Source organism: Nomascus leucogenys, chromosome 17 (genome assembly GCF_006542625.1).
Source record: "Nomascus leucogenys isolate Asia chromosome 17, Asia_NLE_v1, whole genome shotgun sequence".
Taxonomy (NCBI): domain Eukaryota; kingdom Metazoa; phylum Chordata; class Mammalia; order Primates; family Hylobatidae; genus Nomascus; species Nomascus leucogenys.
The window spans coordinates 64,966,566-64,989,318 of record NC_044397.1 but is presented as its reverse complement, the minus strand read 5'-3'; the positions used below and the strand labels follow the sequence as shown (position 1 = coordinate 64,989,318).

At 37.9% G+C, this 22,753-nt stretch overlaps 1 protein-coding gene across 2 annotated transcripts in view; it reads left to right on the top strand.

The window, feature by feature from the left end:
* SUGCT (succinyl-CoA:glutarate-CoA transferase) overlaps positions 1 to 22,753 on the top strand; it is a 746,309-nt gene that overhangs the window by 285,918 nt on the left and 437,638 nt on the right. For both annotated transcript variants that reach the window (XM_003268972.3, XM_012496977.2), the window contains exon 10: positions 21,791 to 21,862. In XM_003268972.3, the coding sequence (XP_003269020.2) occupies positions 21,791 to 21,862 (72 nt within the window). The remainder of the gene's footprint in view (positions 1 to 21,790; positions 21,863 to 22,753) is intronic.

Below are 22,753 nucleotides of genomic sequence, written 5' to 3'. Positions count from 1 at the left end.
CTAAGTAAGTGGCAGTACTGGGATTCAGACTCACCTCTGTCCAACTTCAAAGTCAATGTCATTTCCCCCCTTAACATAGTGTGGACATTGTATATTCTGTTTATTTTTCAGTGATTACTTTAAAAAACTTTAACTGTTAAATAGTTAAGTCTTTATGTTCCTTTCAAACATTATGAGCAATGTTTGAACTCCACTCATTCCTCAGTTTGCATATTGTTGTTTTTCAGTATTAAGTTCCACCTCGGTTTTTGTTTTAACCTCATAATCAGTCGTTGTGGTGGTTTGGGTTCTCCGAGAAGCAGAAGACGCCAAGGCTGAATGTCCCATTCCAAGGGCTCACTGGGAGGAATTCCTATGGAGCAAGAATAGGCAGAGAGGCCTTCCGATTGTAATGCAGGATATGACATCTGGGAAGGGAGAGTCAAGGAAGATAGGGAGTGATATGGTTTGGATATTTTGTTTCGTGCCCTAACATACTCTGGAGAATATTCCAGTGGTGCTTGAGAAGAATGCATACTCTGATGCAGGGAAGGAGGCTCTCTATATGCCTGTGAGGTACATTTATTCCATAGTGTTCTTCAAGTCTTGTTTCCTCTTATCTGTCTGAATGTTCTATTTGAGATTGAAAATGGGTTATTGAAATCTAGTATTATTGTGGTGTTCTCTTTATCTTCCTTTTGCTCCATCAGTGCTTGCTTCACATATTTTCATAATTGCTGTATCTTCCTGATAAATTGACCCTTTTGTTCTGTAATGTCCTTCTTTGTCTCTTGTGATAGTTTCTCACCTAACATCGATTTCGCCTGATGTATTATGGCTACCTCTGCCCTCTTTTAGTTGACATTTGCATGAAATTCCTTTTTTCATCCATTCACTTCCAGCCTATGTGTGTCCTTAAATTTAAAATGAGTCGTTGTAGACGGCATATAGTTGGATTTTTGAAATTTGGAATTCAGGCACTTTAATGTCTTTTGATTGGGGAGTTTAATCCATTGACATTTAAAGTAATTACTGATAGGGAAGGACGTACTATTGTCACTTTTAAATTGTTTTCTGTCTGGCTTGTAGCTTATCCCCGTGTTTTCCTGTCTTGTGGTATTCATTTGTGTCTAATTTATTTTTGTAGTTTCTCTCTCTCTCTCTCTCTGCTGTGTGTGTGTGTGTGTGTGTGTGTGTGTCTTCTGTGGGCCTTATGTAAAACATAATACATTTTAAGCTGATAACAACTTTAATTGCATACTTAAACTATATTGTCTCCACCCATTTATGTTATTGATGTCACACATTACACCTATTTTATATTGTGTATCCATTAACCTATTTTATTGTCATAGTTGTTTTTTGTGCTTACAGCTTTTAACTTCTTTACCAGCATTAAAAGATTTACATACCAATGTTATAGTATTACAGTATTCTTTGTTTGTCTATATGTTTGTCAGTGAGCTTTAAACTTTCACACTGTTTCATATTGCTATCTAATGTCCTTTCCTTTTACTTTGGTGGACTCCATTTAAGGCAGATATTAAAAGGATACCTCTTGTAACGCAGGTCTAGTAGTAAAGAATTCCCTCAGCTTTTATCTGGGACAGTTCTTATTTCTCCTCCTTTTTTTCTTTTTAAAATAAAAATTTTAATTGTGTATATTTAAGGTATGCAACATGATGTTATGGGATGCATATAGAGAATAAAATGGTTACTATAGTGAAGCAAATTAACATATCCATCATCTCACATAATTACCATTTTTTTTGTTATTGTGGCAAGAGCAGCTAAAATCTACACATTTAGTATGAATCTCATATACAGTACAATTTTATTACCTATAGTATTTATGCTGTACATTAGATCTCTTAACTTGTTAATCCTGTATATCTGCTATTTTTTATCCTCTGAACTGCATCTCTGTATTGTCTTCCCTTCTTCACATGCATGGTGTATTAGTCAGGGTTCTCTAGAGGGACATAACTAATAGGATAGATGTATATATAAAGGGGAGTTTATTAATGAGTATTGACTCATGCAATCACAAGGTGAAGTCCCACTGTAGGCTGTCTGCAAGCTGAGGAGCAAGGAAGCCAGTTCAAGTCCCAAAACCTCAAAAGTAGGGAAGCTGACAGTGCAGCCTTCAGTCTGTGGTCAAAGGTCCAAGAGTCCAAAAGCTGAAGAACTTGGAGTCCGATGTTTGACGACAGGAAGCATCCATCACGGGAGAAAGATGGAGGCCAGGAGACTCAGCCAGTTTATTCCTTCCATATTCTTCTGGCTGCTTTTATCCTAGCCACGCTGGCAGCTGATTAGATGGTGCACACCCAGATTGAGGGTGGGTCTGCCTCTCCTAGCCCACTGACTCGAATGTTAATCTCCTCTGGCAATACCCTCACAGACACACCCAGGAAAAATATTTTGCATCTTTCAATCTAATCAAGTTGACACTTAATATTAACCATCACACATAGTACCCTGTCTTTTGTTCTGTATCTCTGTATATAATTGGATTTTTAAAAATTTAGATTCCATGTATTAAGTGAGATTATGCAATATTTTTCTTTCTGTGTCTGACTTATTTCACTTAGCATGATATCCTCCAGGCTCATCTAAGTTGTGGCATTTGGCAAGTTCTTGTTCTTTTTTAAAAGCTGAACAATGTAATATTTTGTGTAGGTACTACCATTTCTTTATTTATCGATGAACATTAGATTGTTTCCATATTTGGCTATTGTGACTAATGCTGCAATGAACATGGGAGTGTAGATATCTTTACAAGATGATGATTTCATTTCCTTTGGGTATATGCTCAGAAGAGGGATTACTGGGTCATATGCTAGATCTATTTTTAATTTTTAAAGAAATGTCCATACTGCTTTTCATAACAGCTGTACCAATCTATATTTTCACCAGTGGTATACAAGAGTTCTCCTTTCTCCACACTCTTACCAACATTTGTTATCTTTTGACATTTTGATAGTAGCTATCCCAATGGTTGTAAGGCAGTATCTCATAGTGGTTTCAATTTGCATTTTCCTGATGATTAATGTTTTTGAGCACCTTTTAATGTACATGTTGGCTATTTTTATGTCTTCTTTAGAGAAATATCTGTTCAAGCTTTTTGCCTTCTAAAAGTCAGGTTGTTTTCCATTATTGAGTTGTGTGAACTCTTTATCAATTTTAGATCTTAATCTCTTATCAGATATATGGTTTGCATAGATTGTTTTCCCAATCTGTAAGTTGCTGCTCTGTTTTGTTTATGGTTTTCTTTGCTATGCAGAATCTTTTAAGTTTGATGTAGTCTAATTTATTAATTTTTGCTTTTCCTTAGTTTTTGGTGTGATATCAGACAAATTACTGCCTGTGTTCTCTTCTAGGTGTTTTAGAGTTTCTCATTTTATATTTAGGTCTTATACCCATTTTTAGTTTATTTTTTTGAGGGCTAAGATAATGGCCTGTGGGCCGGGCACTGTGGCTAACGCCTGTAATCTCAGCACTTTGGGAGGCTGAGGTGGGCCTCAGCACTGGAGGTCAGAAGTTCGAGACCAGCCTGGCCAACATGGTAAAACCCTATCTCTATTAAAATAAATACAAAAATTAGCTGGGCATGGTGGCAATACAAAAATTAGCTGAAGCATGAGAATCTCTTGAACCCAGGAGATGGAGGTTACAGTGAGCCGAGATCACAGCACTGCACTCCAGCTTGGGCAACAGAGTGAGGCTTCGTCCAAAACAAAACAAAACAAAACAAAACACAGATAATGGCCTGTGGATACTGAATTTCCTGTCACCATTTATTGAAGAGACTATCCTTTCCCCATTTTGTCTTTGTGCCCTTGGGAAAAATTAGTTGACAGCATATGTTTGTATTATTCAGTATTTCTGGGCTGTCTGTATTTTCCACTGGTCTATGTGTCTGTTTTTAAGGCAGTATCTAGTGTTTTGATTACTATAGATTAGTAATATAATTTTAAATCAGGAAGTGTGATGCTTCCACCTTTGTTTTCTTTCTCAAAATTGTTTTGGCTATTTGGGGTCTTTTATGGTTCTATATGAATTTTAGTATTTTTTTTTCTATTTCTGTGAAGAATGCCATTGGGATTTTGATAGGAATTTTATTGAATCTGTATATTGCTTTGGGCAGCATGTACATTTTAACAATATTAATTCTTCTGATCCATGAGCATAGGCTATATTTCTTTTATTCTGTTTTCAACTTCTTTAAGCAGTATTTTATAATTTTCAGTGTAGAGTTCTTTCACTGCCTTCGTTAAATTTATTCCTAAGTATTTTGTTGTTTTTCATGTTATTGTAAATGGTGTCAACTCTTTAAAGGTCAGTTTGTATTTTATTGGCATTCTCAGCATTGGTTCTATTTAGATATTTTATTTTTTATGCTGTCATAAATGGGATTTTAAAAAATTTCTTTTTAATTTGTTATTTGTGTATAAAATGCTGATAGTTTTTGTTTGTTGATTTTATATCCTGCAACTTTACTGAATTTGTGTATTAGTTGTAATAGTTTCTTTTAGGTGGAATCATTGTTGGTTTTTTTCCCCCATATAGGATTATGTTATCTGCAGATAGAGATATTTTTACTTCCCCTGTTGTGATGTGGATGTCTTTTATTTCTTTTTCTTGTCTGACTGTTTTTTCTAGTACTTTCAGTACTATGTTGAATAGAAGTGATGAGATTGGGCATCCTTGCCTTGTTTTGGATCTTAGTGGAAAACATTCAGTTTTTCCCAATTGATTATAATTTTACCTATGGGTTTTTCAAAAGTGAAGTGACTTTTATTATGTTGAGGAACTTTCCTTCTATAGATTTCCTCATTTTTGAAGGACATTTTTTGCTGACATAGTATTCTTGGTTAGAATTTTTCTTTCAGCACTTTCAATACATTATCCTATTCCCTTCTGGTCTGCGAGGTTCCTGCTGAACAAACCCACTGATAGTCTTATAGAGACTCTTTTGTACATAATGGGTCAATTTTATCCTGCTGCTTTCAAAATTCTCCTTGGCCAGGCACGGTGGCTTACGCCTGTAATCCCAGCACTTTGGGAGGCCGAGGTGGGTGGATCACAAGGTCAGGAGTTCGAGACCAGGATGACCAACATGGTGAAAACCCATCTCCACTAAAAATACAAAAATTAGCTGAGTATGGTGGCGGGCACCTGTAATCCCAGCTACTGGGGAGGCTGAGGCAGGAGAATTGGTTCAACCCGGGAGGTGGATGTTGCAGTGAACCAAGATTGTGCCACTGTACTCTAGCCTGGGCAACAGAGTGAGACTCCCTCTCGAAAAAAAAAAAATCAAAATTCCCCTTTTGTCTTGGACTTTGGACAATTTAATTTCATTGTATTGCAGTGTAGATTTCTTTGTGTTTATTTTCGTTCATGAGTTTTGGGCTTCTTGAATCTGGATGTCTATTTCCTTCCCTGATTTTGGGAAGTTTTTAGCCATTATTTCTTCAAATAAGTACTTTATCCTTTCTCTCTCTCTCTCTCCTTCTTCTTTGTGAACTTATTTAATGTGCATATGGATCCGCTTGATGGTATTCTGTAAGTCCCTAGGCTTTATTCTCTTTTTTCATTCTTTTTTCTTTTTGCTCCCTTGATGAGATAATTTACAATGACCCATCTTTGAGTTTGCTGAATATTTCTTATGCTTGATCAAGTCTGCTATTGAATCTCTGTAGTCAATTTTCCAATTCAGGGATTGTTTTCTTCAGGTCCAAAATGTCTGGTTCTTCATTATGTGTTCTGTCTCCTTGTGGAGCTTCTCATTTTGTTTATGTATCATTTTCCTGAGGCCATTGAACATCCTTGTGATGATTATTTTGAATTATTTGTCAGGTAATTGATATGCCTCTGCCTCTTTAGGTTGGTTTGTTATTTATTCTGGTCCTTTGATTGGGCCATGCTTTCTTTTTTTCTTTTTTTTTGTCTTACAACTTATTGTTGATATCCACATGTTTCAAAAAGTATGTGACGTATAATTGAGATTCACAAGATGTAAGATGCCATTAGGAGTGAGGCAGTTGCTTAGTCCATATCTCTATTTCTATTTTGTAGTCTGGTCTCAGTTTTAGTCTTTGTTAGTCTTTTGGCCTTACTTAGTTAAGCCAAATGTGGCCATCTCATCTCCACCTTCCTGTTTCCTTTTGAATCTTCAAGCTGATGCAGTTGATTTGTGCCAAGTAAACCTACTGGCTGGCGTGGGAATGGTGCTCATACTATTCTCTTCAACCAGGGAAGAGGAATGCTCAGTTGCATCATGTATAGAGCTGCTTCTTTAAGGTGTTTGGGGTGGAATAGGAATTAAACATATCTAATGTAATTGGGATGAAGAATTATAGTATTTAGGGAGGCATGCAAAGATAAATTATTTTCAGCACATTCTGTTATTGTGCATAAAAATATTTACATATTTTCCACCTTTATTTATAGAACAGGAATCCCAGAGAAACTGTAATATAATAATTACTCACACAGATAAATGAACTCTAAAATAAAACAGAATTTCTTGGCTACCCTTGATCTTTTAACTAATATAACCTGTTACAATAACTTTGGGGTGGGCATATACATACCACATATGTTATTATAAGTGGTTTTAGAGATCTGGAAATAATTATTGCTTTCTTCACCTTGTGACCTACTAGGATGACTTACTAAATTTTTTTTGTGTTGTTTTGGAGGAATGTTCCCATTTGTTCTGCTGTTAACTTACTTTGGAAGGGATAACTTCCTGATTGGTCTAAATTTTGTTGCAAACCTTACATAACCCTCATGACCTTAATCATGGTAGATGTGCCCATGTGAGTCCAATTCTTTTGAGTAACTAATGATTGAGAGGTATGTACAGAATACTATTCAGATTGTACCTTGTTTTTTCTTGTATTTCATAGAGTTCAATAGTTGAGGTACATTTGGAGACCTTAATCTTCTAGTAATTTATCATGGTTCCTTCTGTTGAATAAGCCTGGTCCTGTTTTTTTTTTCTCTTCTTACAGTCGCACACAGAATGGTGTAATGATTTTTTCATTGGCAGATTCAGGTTGAACTTCATATCCAGATTCGTGGGGACTTGAGAAGGAAGAACTTAAACCATGCTCATGTCTGTGATGTTTTACCTTCTAATTATTAGTTTCCTAAGAAAAGAATTAGTCATATAGTCTTTAAGCATTGTGGCTTATAATATAGTTCTTTCTAATCATATAGTAGTAATTTATCCTTCTGGTATCTATCTTAATCTCACATGCATTTTAGATGCCTTGAGTTAGGCTTCCGGATCTGATCATCCAGTACAAGAAGTGAGTCCTATAAAGAACAAGTCCAGACCCTGGAATATGGCAGTCTCATCAAGGTCCTGCCAGGTGCTTGTTGCCTGCTACCTTTTCCATCACTTTTTTCAGTTATAAATGTCTATACATATATCAGATAGAGCCTTCCCCTATGCTTTTTCTGACCCTGGAGTTGACTTGTTTTAATACTTGGTTAGTCCATGAGAATTTCACCTGCTGCTGTGGGTCAGCAGGACCCTCCCATAAGGACTCATTTTCCACTGAATGAGCCGAGTAGCCATTCACACTTCCCATAGTTTGCCAAGCCGAAAGATGTTTTGAGAGTCTGTATACTTTGGATTCCAACCCTCTGTACAGGAACCCAAATTTGGATGGCAAATATATTTTATTACCATTGTATATCCCATTACTTGGTAGTAGCTATGTGGAAAGGGTACAAAGGCTGACCCTATATGCTTCAAGGCCAACTTTTGGCCATGGTAAGAAGAATGAGAAGTACCTAATAAGAGGGACAGAGGTCCTCATTGTTCCAACCATGGGACATACCTATAAATCCTGATAGAAGTATATTCAGCGTGTCACTTTAACTAATATTCACCCTTAAACTTGGGTGATCATCTATGAAGAAGGAAGTTTGGGGAATCTATTCTTAGCATGCTCTCCTTTTTCAGTTGGTCCTTTGATTCCGTGAAACTCTCCTCTATTTTATGCTTACAGTTTTGCCACCAAGCCTTATAATGTCTCATATTTCCTGAATTGCCTAGGTTGCTGTGACACACTGACATTGATTTAAAGAGTTTATTGGGTTCTAATATCCCAGATACTGTCTTAGACGCTTAACTAACTAGCATCTTGAACTAGCATTTAAGTTGCGCTTATCTGCTACTCAGCCACCTACCCTCCCCAGAGATCACTCTCCATGCTTGCTCTACCTTTGTTCAATGGCGTGGGCTTCCGTTTTTGCCTATATTCTCCGAGTTTCTCATTGAGTTAACTGTCTGATTCCTGTCCCTCCACCCTTTGCCTTGCTATCATAATTCCTTATATGAGAATTTGGTGCTGCGTTTCTGAGCCTCATCCTCATAGCTGGGATCCTGCAGCCTGTGACTCTCTATATTAATCTCTTGGGCCATTTAACTACTGTGAGTTTCAAGACTTTTGCTATCAAAATTTTTCATCTCCCATATGCCATACTTTATCTTGCTGACTGCTTTCATTTCTTTTCTTTTCTTTTTTTTTTTTTTTTTGAGATGTAGTCTTGCTCTGTTACCCAGGCTGGAGTGCAGTGGCGCAATCTCAGCTCACTGGAACCTCTGCCTCCTGGGTTCAAGCAATTCTCCTGCCTCAGCCTCCTGAGTAGCTGGACTACAGGTGCATGCCACCACACCCAGATAATTTTTGTATTTTTAGTAGAGACAGGGTTGCGTTATGTTGGCCAGGCTTGTCTCAAATTCCTGACCTCAGGTGATCCTCCCACCTCTGTCTCCCAAAGTGCTGGGATTACAGGCTTGAGCCACCATACCTGGCCATGACTGCTTCCTAGTACCGCACTTGCTCAAATTTTCCATACTCTGGGATGAAACTCTGCTGTCACCTGGGCCTGTACTCTAATGCCACTTTAGGTCTAGTGGGCAGCCTAATTTCAGGGCCTCCCCGAGTCTCTGTTTCACTATGTATGCCCTGTGTTTTGCCATTTAAAAATCCAGAGATATGGTGAACAGATATGCTTGGGAAACATTATTGGCAATACGCTATATAAGCCAATTTAGAATATTTTTATTGTAACTATAGTTACTATTTTTTTCTAGCTTGATTCTTTGCTTGTAGGTAGTGAAATGTGGTGACAGCTTGACTAAAGCTCTGTTCTATAAATGCCTTTAGTCTGAGGTAAATGTAGGCTTTGTCAGAAATGATATTTTCATATATGGTACATAGATGGTACAGAACTGTGATTGTTGTAACATGTTTGAGATACAACAAAGAGTACTTAAAAATATTTCATACGCTCAAGGAATTTTTACCTTGGGTTGTTCCTGAAAAATCAATATGGTCCCTTGTCTAGCATTTTTTGTGTAGTTTCTATAAAGCAGTAGCTGCTTTTGGTAGGCTATTCAAAATAATCTGGCTTAGCATTCTTTTGGAATTTTTACCTTGGGGTGTTCCTGAAAAATCAATATGGTCTCTTGTCTAGCATTTTTTTGCATAGTTTCTGTTTAGCAGTAGCTGCTTTTGGTAGGCTATTCAAAATAATCTGGCTTAGCATTCTTTATAATACAGTTAGTTCAGGTTTCTTAAAACCAGTTTTTGGCCTATATTCCTCAGGAAGAAAAACTCTATGTGTCATTTTACCTTGTGCCCAAGATACATGATAACTGCTTTCTTGAATAACAGCAGGCTTTCTTCACAAAAAGTTTTCTTTATAAGAAATATAATATCCATTGGCAACATGTAAAGAATAGAAAATATATGAGGCAGTTGCCCATTTCCCTCCTTGTCATTACCTCCACACCCAGTATCAGAAATGGAGTGATTGAAAATCCTAGATATGTTGGATTGGAAGTAAAATTTAATTTATTTGAGGAACCTCAAGGATATATGTGAGCATTCCAATTTCCTATTATGGAATTAGCAAAACCTAGCCTGGATCTGGGGCAGGAAATCAGTATATAATGTTGCTTTCAAGGCTACTCTAGAATTACCTAATTCAAAGCAAGGGCTTATATTTAGCAATGAGCTCTCAACATGGTTTGTTCCATGTAAAAAATGTCCTGCCAATGCCAAATTGGTAGTAGGTGAAGTTGGAGACTCCAGGGCTCATCTACCATTTGTGGCATTGTTCCATCCATAGATGACACTGTTCTCGATTTGTAAGCAGTCTGTGCCTCGTTGCCATCTGGCTCAGCCCAGTTCCAGTGCCATAAGGTGAACTGAACTGTCAGTGGTAGGAAATAGCGCTCTATGTTTGTCATGATGTACTAGCACAGACCCAGAAGTCAATAACTGCTTGGCATTCCAGAAAACATTCTCATGGCAGTGAGTTAAACTTCATGGAATGTCTTTTTCCAGTGGGTGATGAAGTCATTTAGCAATGGTTACCTTTTGTGGAAGAAAATCTTGTTAAAAAGTAAGTAGCCTCGGGAAGCCTTGAAGTTTATGCTCTTGTTTTGAAGTAGACATACTACAAATTTTTTGTATTTTATTTAGGCCAGGGAAAATACTAGATGCACTGATAAAGTAACTTAAGAAGATAACATAGGAACTTCCAGTTGTACAATTTTTCTTTTCCCACTTGATTATATGATATATTGTGTTGACATGGACTTCTGAAACCCCTATGTTTTCATCTTTAGTCAGCTTTATAATTAGGATGTCATCAAATGAGGCTAACATGCCTGGAAGCCCAGAAAGCAAAGTCCCTGGGAAGGAGTAGAAACTTCCAGGAGCAGCAGAAATTCTCAACTGACCTCAATTCCCCGCCTTCACATCTGCTCCACTGTTTGCACTTCTGTATCTTATATCTCAGGGGTGGTTGCATCTTCTGTGTGGAGCTGCTCTAAATAGAGAAACTAAACACTGAACCTCCATTCCCTTCTCCTTTTGTGTCTCCTAGTTTGATCATGAAGTTCTTTAGTTTTGTTGTGTCATCAAATTCCTTGACCCATCATTATTTTCTCAGTTTTGAAAAAGATCTCCCTCTCCAGGAGAGGAGGTTTATCACGATGAGCATATGATGAAAATGTGCGTTTGTGTTTGGTTTCCCTATCAATGAATTTTGTTGTGCCAGAATGTGCACAGCTCCTAGTGAGAAAGATGTCTTTCTTCAGGAGTAATACAATCTGGTCTCCTGTGAGGCAATGCTTGGTTTTGGCCTTGTCCTTTAAAAATTCTAGACCCTTGCCCTTGCTGCTGTCTCCCCACATCATTTCATTCAGAAGCAATTGTTTCTTTCCTCCTGAGGCTTGAGTTTCTTACAGGAGACACACTCCAATCCTGACTGTTTACAGCCCAATTTGCTGCTTATGGTTTGAGCTCTCCCTAAAGAATCTGCTAGTGGTGTGTGTGCACGGCATGTTATCACTTGGTTTGCTTTCTTTTAGAGTGAGGCAACCAACAGAATGAGGAGAAGAGAAGGAGGAGTGATTTGCAGGGTCATTGAGGGCCTGGGAGTCAAGACCTAGAGGCTTAGAATTCGCTGAGGAGTTCCTTTCTTGTGGGACCAAATACAATAGTAATTATATAATAATTATAATATACTATAGTATACTACTATATATATATAGAAAGTATATATAGTGTGTGTGTGTGTGTATATATATATATATATATATAGAGAGAGAGAGAGAGAGAGAGAGTTGCTGCTGTCTCATAGCAGCAACTATTTTATGTACTTCACACTGTGGATCTCTAGTAATAACCTGAACCTGCCTCACTTCTTTAATCACTGATTGAAGCATTCTAACCATCCATCGTCTCTCGTTCTTTCACCTTACTTATTCGACTACTCCTGTCATGACTACTCCTAGACCTCATCAGGACTTCTGACCCACTGACACACCTCCCCATGCCTAGCCATAATCTCCTCCTATCTTTACCACTTTCTTCCTTATACAGCTAGTCCGTGGCTCATTGCTCAGTAACATTCTGGCTAATTTTCCTATACATATATCTTTTTGTCATATCCATCTGGCAACACCCTAAAGCTAGTGAGTGTAAATATACTTTAGTCTACGTCTGGATAGCTGAGAGATGATAGAGAAAGTCACTCAGTTGGGCTCTCAACATGTCAGAATCCCAGTTGTGTTAACTGGTCCCAGTGCTACTCCACTGTCTTCAGTGATATGTCAGAACTTCTCTACTCTTTTTTAGTCTTTCATTCTCATATCTCCCCAATCTTCTCTCAGTTAATAAGAAGGTAGAAGCATCCAGTGGGAACTTCCTGGGTCCTCCTCCACATGGGAACTCCGTCTGCAGCCATGCTCACGCTGTGCTTTCAGTCCGTGCTCATCCCTGCGCTTCACAGCCAGACTGCTCAGACAGATGTCTGCGTGTGCTCGCTCCCTTTCCTTAACAGTTATGGAGTCCGTGATTCACTACAAACTGCATTCTGTTCGCATGATGACACTGGGCACCTCTTGCTGATGTAATGGAAGTCTACTTTGTAGGCATTCTTCAGTCCTCATCTTACGCTCTGAGTACTTCTCTTCTGCCTGGATTTCAAATGGGAGAGGCCTTCAGACTCCTCACTTAACTCCCTTTTTTTCCTACTCTGCAGTGTGAACTTTCTTCCTAAATGATTTGGTCCATGTGATGACTTCGATTATAGATAATAAGCAAATGAGTCAAGTTTTTTGTATTTTTTTTTTTTTAAGACAGATTCTTGCTCTGTTGCCCAGGCTGGAGTGCAGTGGCCTGATCTCAGTTCACTGCAACCTCTGCCTCTTGGGTTGAAGCGATTCTTCTGCCTCAGCCTCCCAAGTAGCTGGGACTACAGGCATGTACCACTACGCCCGGCTAATTTTTGTATTTTTAGTAGAGACGGGGTTTCGCTAATGTTGGCCAGTCTGGTCTCAAACTCCTGGACTTAAGTGATCCACCTGCCTTGGCCTCCCAAAGTGCCAGGATTACAGGAATGAGCCATTGCACCCAGCCAAGTTTTTATCCACAGTTCAGACTTTCACCTGGTACCCAAGTCTTACTCATGTGAACTTGTCACTGGACTATCTCAAAAGCTCCTTAGAAACTTAAGCATCATCATGACACCTTTTTCTCCCTTAGATTTCAACTCTCAACCATGATATTCAAACCATTACCAAGTCAGTAAATTTTACCATCTCAATCTATTTCTAGAGACTTTTCTAGGATCACTTTTCTAGGGACTCTTTCCTGGCTTCAGAGCTCCCAACCAAGACAACATTAGGTCCACCTATCCTAAGATCTCATTGTTTGGGGGGCTGAGGTTGGAGGATTGCTTGAAGCCAGGATTTTGAGACCAGCCTGTGCAACACAATGAGACTCCATCTGAGTAGTCCTAGCTACTCAAGAGGCTATGTGAGGAGAATCTCTTAAGCCCAGCAGTTTGAGACTGGAGTGAGCTAGGATTATGCCAGTTTACTCCAGCCTGGGTGACAGAGAGAGATGCTGTCTTTAAAAAAAAAAAGATCTCATTGGGTTTTGTACTTTTCTTTTCCAGTGCCTGTCACTGTTTGTAATTACTTATGTGAATGTTTGATTAGTGTCTGCTACTTTATTAGAATGTGTGTCTCGTTTGTCTTGTCATTTTCTACCCATTGTACCCAGAGCCTAGCACATAGTATATCAATAAATATTTGCCAAGTACATGAATCAATGTACTTTATGAACTTAGTCAAAATAATTTTAAAGGTAAGTACTGATCATTCCTATTTTAGAGATGTCAAAACTGAGGCTCTTAAATTATGTAAATTGTCTAATATCACACAGGTTGATTCTTAATAAATGTCTTGGGCGGGATTCATTTTACTATTTTATCCTTCAGGCCTTACCCGGGTAAGGTTGGCTTTTTAAGGATCTTAGTTGGACCAGACATTTTCTTCAGAGTTTCAGTATGAAATTTAATAATTTTTTATTTGTGATATTAACATATGAAATAGGGCTTGATTTGAATACAAAACAAAAAAAAACCCTCCAGTTTAAATGAACTTAGAATGTTGAAGCAAATTTTGAAAAAGATATTTTGTGTCATTAAAAGCAATGCTATTTAAAAATGCTTGTGATAGGGTGTTAAATGAAAAAAAAGTAGTCTAGAAATTAATGTATATTAAGATATTCATATAATTGCCTGACCACTTCTTCTTGCCTGTTGCAGAGATGGAGCCAATTTGCTGAAACAGCAGTGTTACAGTAGGGAAAGAGTTTAATAATCACAGGGCCAGCAATGTATGGGAAGTATGGGAGTATGGGAGTTTGGAAGTATGGGAGACATTTCTCAAGTCAGCTTCCCAAACAGCTTGGAGTTTAGTGATTCAAAGAGTAATTTGGCAGGCTGAGGGAGAGGGATTGGGTGCTGCTGATTGGTTGGGGATGAAATCTTAGCAGTGTCCAAATTGTCTTAGTACTCTGAGTGAGTTTCTGGATGGGGGTCTCAGGACTGGTTGTATTAGTTCCTTCCTATGACTCATGGGTCTGGGTAGAGTTAAGTCGTTTGTCAGTATGCCAAAGTCTGAAAAATATCTCAAAGACCAATCTTAGGAGGTTTTGACGATAGTGATGTTATCTATAGGAGCAATTAGGAAGTCACACATCTTTTGACTTCTGAAATAGTAAATCCTTATAGAAAGGTAAGCAAGGGAACAATGCTGGTGATCATTTAACTAAGCCATATCTTAGCAGAATTCAAGTCCCTCCTATAATGCTAATTTTATATCCTTTCATTAGTCTTAAAAGGCAGTTTTGATCCCTGAGCAAGGAGGGCTTCTGGAAGGGACTGTAAAGTTAAAGAAATCAGTTAGCTTGTGAAATTAGAAACAAGATGGAGTCAGTTAGGTTAGATTACACTCACTGATAATTTTTCTGTCATATTTCTCTCAAAGGCAGTTTCCTTAATAATGTAAAAGCACATACAAAGAAACCAGAAAGAAGAATGCTACTTAATAGTTGCTTCTTCTGGGTGATGATATCATGCAGTTTTTTTCCATCTTATATTCTTCTGTACTTCCCCAATTTTCTATAGTGATATTATGTTTTATTTATTTATTTTTATCTTTATATAGGATCATTTAATGCCTTCTTTACTAGAAAAGTTGTTGATGGTAATCTAGCTCATAGACTTTACCTGGGAGTTGGGACTTGCAAAATGGCTTAATTTGGTAGTTTCCAAACCTTGTTAAAAAGCTTAAAAAGTCCCAAATTCTTATAAGAAGCTAATTTTTTAAAATTGTACTTTAAGTTCTAGGGTACATGTTTACAACGTGCAGGTTTGTTACATATGTATACATGTGCCATGTTGGTGTGCTGCACCCATTAACTCGTCATTTACATTAGGTATATCTCTTAATGCTATCCCTCCCCCTTTCCCCCACCCCACGACAGGCCCTGATGTGTGATGTTCCCCATCCTGTGTCCAAGTGTTCTCATTGTTCAGTTCCCACCTATGAGTGAGAACATGCGGTGTTTGGTTGTCTGTCCTTGTAGTTTGCTCAGAATTATGGTTTCCAGCTTCATCCATGTCCCTACAAAGGATATGAACTCATCCTTTTTTATGGATGCATAGTATTCCGTGGTGTGTATGTGCCACATTTTCTTAATCCAGTCTATCATTGATGGACATTTGGGTTGGTTCCAAGTCTTTGCTATTGTGAATAGTGCCACAGTAAACATACGTGTGCATGTGTCTTTATAGCAGCATGATTTATAATCCTTGGGGTATATGCCCAGTAATGGGATGGCTGGGTCAAATGGTATTTCTAGTTCTAGATCCTTGAGGAATTGCCACACTGTCTTCCACAATGGTTGAACTAGTTTACAGTCCCACCAACAGTGTAAAAGTGTTCCTATTTCTCCACATCCTCTCCAGCACCTGTTGTTTCCTGACTTTTTAATGATCGCCATTCTAACTGGTGTGAGATGGTATCTCATTGTTTTTTTGATTTGCATTTCTCTGATGGCCAGTGATGATGAGCATTTTTTCATGTGTCTGTTGGCTGCATCAATGTCTTCTTTTGAGAAGTGTCTGTTCATAGCCTTTGCCCACTTTTTGATGGAGTTGTTTGATTTTTTCTTGTAAATTTGTTTAAGTTCTGTGTAGATTCTGGATATTAGCCCTTTGTCAGATGGGTAGGTTGCAAAAATTTTCTCCCGTTCTGTAGGTTGCCTGTTCACTCTGATGGTAGTTTCTTTTGCTGTGCAGAAGCTCTTTAGTTTAATTATATCCCATTTGTCAATTTTGGCTTTTGTTGTCATTGCTTTTGGTGTTTTAGACATGAAGTCCTTGCCCATGCCTTTGTCCTGAATGATATTACCTAGGTTTTCTTCTAAGGTTTTTATGGTTTTAGGTCTAACATTTAAGTCTTTAATCCATCTTGAATTAATTTTTGTATAAGGTGTAAGGAAGGGATCCAGTTTCAGCTTTCTATGTATGGGTAGCCAGTTTTCCCAGCACCATTTATTAAATAGGGAATCCTTTCCTGATTTCTTGTTTTTGTCAGGTTTGTCAAAGATCCAATGGTTGCAGGTGTGTGGTATTATTTCTGAGGGCTCTGTTCTGTTTCATTTGTCTATATCTCTGTTTTGGTACCAGTATCATGCTGTTTTGATTACTGTAGCCTTGTAGTATAGTTTGAAGTCAGGTAGCGTGATGCCTCCAGCTTTGTTCTTTTGGCGTAGGATTATCTTGGCAATGCGGGCTCTTTCTTGGTTCCATATGAACTTTAAAGTAGTTTTTTCCAGTTCTGTGAAGAAAGTCATTGGTAGCTTGATGGGGATGGCATTGAATCTATAAATTACCTTGGGCAGTATGGCCATTTTCACGATATTGATTCTTCCTATCCATGAGCATGGAATGTTCTTCCATTTGTTTGTGTCCTCTTTTATTTCGTTGAGCAGTGGTTTGTAGTTCTCCTTGAAGAGGTCCTTCACATCCTTTGTAAGTTGAATTCTTAGGTATTTTATTCTCTTTGAAGCAGTTGTGAATGGGAGTTCACTCATGATTTGGCTGTCTGTCTGTTATTGGTATATAAAAATGCTTGTGATTTTTGCACATTGATTTTGTATCCTGAGACTTTACTGAAGTTGCTTATCAGCTTAAGGATGATAAGCTGAGACGTTTTTTGTGCTGAGACGATGGAGTTTTCTAAATATACAGTCATGTCATCTGCAAACAGGGACAATTTGACTTCCTCTTTTCCTAATTGAATACCCTTTATTTCTTTCTCCTGCCTGATTGCCCTGGCCAAAACTTCCAACACTATGTTGAATAGGAGTGGTGAGAGAGGGCATCCCTGTCTTGTGCCAGTTTTCAAAAGGAATGCTTCCAGTTTTTACCTATTCAGTATGACGTTGGCTGTGGGTTTGTCATAAATAGCTCTTATTATTTTGAGGTACATCCCATCAATACCTAGTTTATTAAGAGTTTTTAGCATGAAGTGCTGTTGAATTTTGTCAAAGGCCTTTTCTGCATCTATTGAGATAATCATGTAGTTTTTGTCTTTGGTTCTGTTTATGTGATGGATTATGCTTATTGATTTGCATATGTTGAACCAGCCTTGCATCCCAGGGATGAAGCCAACTTGATCATGGTGGATAAGCTTTTTGATGTGCTGCTGGATTCTGTTCAGAAGGCAAGAAATAACTAAGATCAGAGCAGAACTGAAGGAGATAGAGACACAAAAAAAACCCTTCAAAAAATCAATGAATCCAGGAGCTGGTTTTTTGAAAAGATCAACAAAATTGACAGACTGCTAGCAAGACTAATAAAGAAGAAATGAGAGAAGAATCAAATAGACACAATAAAAAATGATAAAGGGAATATCACCACCGATCCCACAGGAATACAAACTACCATCAGAGAATACTATAAACACCTGTATGCAAATAAACTAGAAAATCTAGTAGAAATGGATAAATTCCTGGACACTTACACCCTGCCATGACTAAACCAGGAAGAAGTTGAATCCCTGAATAGACCAATAACAGACTCTGAAATTGAGGCAATAATTAATACTAGCCTACCAACCAAAAAAGTCCAGGATCAGAAGGATTCACAGCTGAATTCTACCAGAGGTACAAAGAGGAGCTGGTACCATTCCTTCTGAAACTATTCCAATCAATTGAAAAAGAGGGAATCCTCCCTAACTCATTTTATGAGGCCAGCATCATCCTGATACCAAAGCCTGGCAGAGATACAACAAAAAAAGAGAATTTTAGACCAATATCCCTGATGAACATCGATGCAAAAATTCTCAATAGCATATTATTTTTTAAAGTTCTTAGTTAAAATGTTTATTAAATAAATACTGTAGCAGTAACAGGGAACAAATAATTATTAAAAAGAACTCCTAATATTACCTGAATCTTTATAAAATCTATTTGATAATCTTTAGGCTGATTATATTGTGAGGCTCAGTTGCCATGACTTCTTCACTTTTCAATGATCATTGACTAGTTACCTTTGCTTAAAATTATTATGTTTGCTGGTTTATTATACAGGATATTAACAAGGTTAGAGATGAAGAGATGTGTAGTGTAAGGTATAGGGAGGGGTATGGAGCTTGCATTCCCTCCCGGAGCATGCCATCCTTTAGGAACCTCTGCATGTTCAGCTATCTAGAATCTTCTTAAAAATTTTAAACTTTTATATTGATAAAAGATATATTTAAATTTGTGTTGGAGGCTGCAGGGAAAAATACGCATTTCTTTACTTATTAAAAGGAAATGAACACCCCAGGAATTATAAACTTATTGGACATGTCACTGATCCGAAATTTAGCAAGCCTTTCTTCACATTATACGTTCCAACAGGGATTGTTACTTCACATTTACTTATTCACCCCCATCTCACCCTTCTCCACAAAAAAGCAAGAAAACAACCTGTGTAGCTTCACAGTTGTCAATGGTTCCTTGCAATACTTCAGCTCAAAATCCTTTGTACCTCACCCGCAGCTTTGTTGCAGATTTTCTTTCTGTAGTGTGAGAAACACTAATGCATTGTCTATGACACTAACTTTATTTTGCCCTCAGGGACAAGGGAGAATGTTTGAAAGAGTTTATGTGATATCTCCTTAATAGCATTCCTTACCAAATCAAGCAACAATGTAAACAGAATAAAACTTTTTATAATGTATTTCTTGAGATCTATTTTAGCTACCACTGTGCTATCTGTAAGCAATCATTTGGTTGATTCATTAGCATTTACCAACTATTTATTAATTGCCTAACATTCTTCAGATATCATGTTAGGACGATGAAGACTGAAATTAAGACATGACCAATACAATCTCCCAGTTCCACTCTACCAGCACTGTATAAAAGAACTTTATGTGATGATGGAAGTACTCTGTGTCTGTGCTGGCTAATACAGTAGCCACCAGCCACATGTGGCTATTGAATGCTTGACATTTAGCTAGTGTGACTGTGGATCTGAATTGTTAATTGTTAATAACAGGTTTATTGGAATGTAATTCACGTACCATATAATTTGCCCATTTACAGTGCACAATTCAGTGATTTTTAATGTATTCAGAGTTGTGCAACCATCAGTCAATTTTGGAACATTTTCATTACCCTGACAAGAAACCCAGTATTCATTGACAATCACTCCCCATCTTCCCCCAGCTTCCACTGCTTTATGCAGCCACTAGTGTTTTTTTCTGTCTTGATGGATTTGCCTGTTTGTCTAAATATGTAAATAGAATCACAATATTTGGCCTTTAGTGACTGGCGAATTTAATTTCAGTTTATTTAAATTTAATGATCACATGTGGCTAGTGGCTATTGTAAGAAGCAGGTGAAGTGAAAGACCAAAGACAGATGCTTAAGGAATGCTGAAGGCTCAAGAGAAGAAAATCCTGCAGAAAGGGTATGTGCAAAACAGAGAGCTAGGAGATGAACTTGGACACAGCCTGAAGATAAGAGAGGTTCATGAAGGAGGGAATGGTTAACAGTACCAAATAATACAGAGGGTTCAAAAAGTATAGTTCAGTGTGATAGTAAGCATCCTGATGACAGAGGTCACTAGAATGTGGTCTTGGTGAGGAAGTGAGGGCAGGTGGCAATCTTATGTCATTATAGAAGAAGGGAACAAAGGAACATTCAAGATAGCTTGAAAGCGGTGTTGGGATTGATCAAAATTCTCTTCAGTTGTTGTTAATGGTATTTTTATGGAGAACTGAGCCTATATATAGGCAGAAGAGAAGGATTCAGTGGAAATGAAGAAATTACAGATGATTAAGCAAGTTCTGGAAGATGCAGGTGGAGGTCATCAGCCCAGGAGTAAGTCCAGTCAAGGAAAACAGTCGTTTTTCTCAAATGGAGGAGGAAGTGAAGAAAAAGGTAGAGATACAGTGCAGTTTTTACGTAGAAAGGATGAAAATTCAAATAGCTAATTTACTTTGGGGAAGTAGGAATGAGGCCTTCTGAGGGTAAAATTTGGTTCCTCCAATTTCATTGTGATCATATGTGGAGAAGGAAGTGCTAAAATATTCTCCAATGGGCTAGGACTGTGGGTGGTTAGAGTGTCTGTCGCTGTCCACAGGAACCTGTCACCAAAAAAGGACAGACATTTTTAGGTACATAAAGGTCCAGAGAGATACTGATGTGTCCATTTTTGCTACCAAAATTAAACAGTGCCCAAAAGATTAAATTTGAGTTCTTGAAAGAAGCAATGTAGCTCCATGAGGTCACGAGGTCACTTTCCTTCCCTCTCCCACTTTCTACCCTCCCTCCCTCCCTGCCTGCCTGCCTGCCTGCCTTCCTTCCTTCCTTCCTTCCTTCCTTCCTTCCTTCCTTCCTTCCTTCCTTCTCCTTCCTTTGCTTCTCCCTTCTTTCCATCTATGCTTCTTACACTTTGTAGAAACATAATGCTTTTTGCCTTATAATGCTCTTTGCCCTACAGGGTAAAAATGAAAATAAAACAAAAAATTCTTAATTGTTCCAAACCATAATGAATAGAGTATTTTATTTTGTACATTATAATGGATTTTATTTTTTTGAATCACTTTTTTAAAATTTTTTTGACAAATGTTGTAACAGTGGAAAAGCTAGGAAATGCTTAGAACCATCTAAATGAAACCAACTATCCAAATATAAAAGAAAAAGGGCCAGGCATGGTGGCTCATGCCTGTAATCCCAGTACTTTTGGGAGGCTGAGGTGGGCGGATCTTGAGCCCAGGAGTTTAAGACCAGCCTGGGCAATATAGCGAGACCCCATCTCTACAAAAAGTACAAAATTAGCTGGGCATGGTGCCATGCACCTGTAGTCCCAGATATGCAGGAGGCTGAGGCAGGAGGATTGCTTAAACCTGGGAGGTGGAGCAGTAAGCTAAGATCATGCCATTGCACTCCATCCTGGGAGCCTGGGTGACAGAGCCAGACCCTGTCACCAAATACATACATACATATATACACACACACACACACACACACACACACACTCATATATATACATACATATACATATATGTGTGTCTGTGTGTGTGTGTATATATATATATAGAGAGAGAGAGAGAGAGAGAGAGAGAGATCTATTCTGTGATGATGGAAATATTCTGTCTGTGCTGGCTAATGCAATAGCCACTAGCCACATGTGGCTATTGAATGTTTGACATTTAGCTAGTGTGTATATGTATATATCTTTTGTGGAAGATATACTATATATGTATATATATATGAAAAAGATACAAATTAATAGATATTGAATTAATAACATTGCTTTAGAACAAGCTTTCTATATAGATATTTTAGAAATTAAACTTTTGTGGTTTTGTCAACATATAAATAATATTTACCTCTGTATTTATTTCTTTTAGGCTTTTAAAACCAAGGATGGCTATATTGTAGTTGGAGCAGGAAATAACCAGCAGTTTGCCACTGTGTGCAAGGTAATCTATAATTATTGGGATTGGTCGATGATCTTGTACAAAGCCAGGGCAAGTTCAGTTTTGCCCAGGTCATAACCAACTTAGGCCCTCTGTGTTAGCACCTAAAAGTATAGTATATTCATGCTTATAAAGGATAAGGCAGAGTCCAAATTAGCATTCTATGTTTTTTGTGGTATTTGGCTGTGTTTTAAAATGAAGAATCGTAGTAGCTTAAATTGTCCTAAAACTTGACCTGCCTACCAGTCCAAACAAAATGGGGGAATCATTTTTAAAGGGACCTTTAACACTGGTATTTTTTTCTTTTTTTCCCCTCCCTCCTTCCCTTCCTCCCTTCCTTTCTTCCTTTCGTTCTCTCCCTCCTTATCTTTTACTATATCAGGTTAATTGGACCCATGTATAGTTAAGCTACTCCCATATTTATTTTATTTAGTACTGGAAATTTTAAAACTTTTTTTCAACTTAACCTTTATTTAATGAGTACCTTTCTGAAGAATTTATGTTTCAAGGTTTTAGGAATTAAGATTATATTAAAATTGTTCCTTCTTAACAAGGCCTTAAAATAAAGACCATGGAATCATTTAAAATAATAATTTGTTCTTAGGGATATTCTAAACTTGTAGCATTTACTAGACCTCGCGATCTCGAATCACTGCAACCTCCGCCTCCTTGCTTCAAGTGATTCTCCTGCCTCAGCCTCCAGAGGAGCTGGGATTACAGGTGCATGCCGCCATGCCTGACTATTTTTGTATTTTTAGTAGAGATGAGGTTTCACTCTGCTGGCCAGGCTGGTCTTGAACTCCTGACCTCAAGTAGTCTGCCCACCTCAGCCTCCCAAAGTTCTAGGATTACAGGCGTGAACCACTGCACCCGGCCTACTAGACTTTTTTTTTT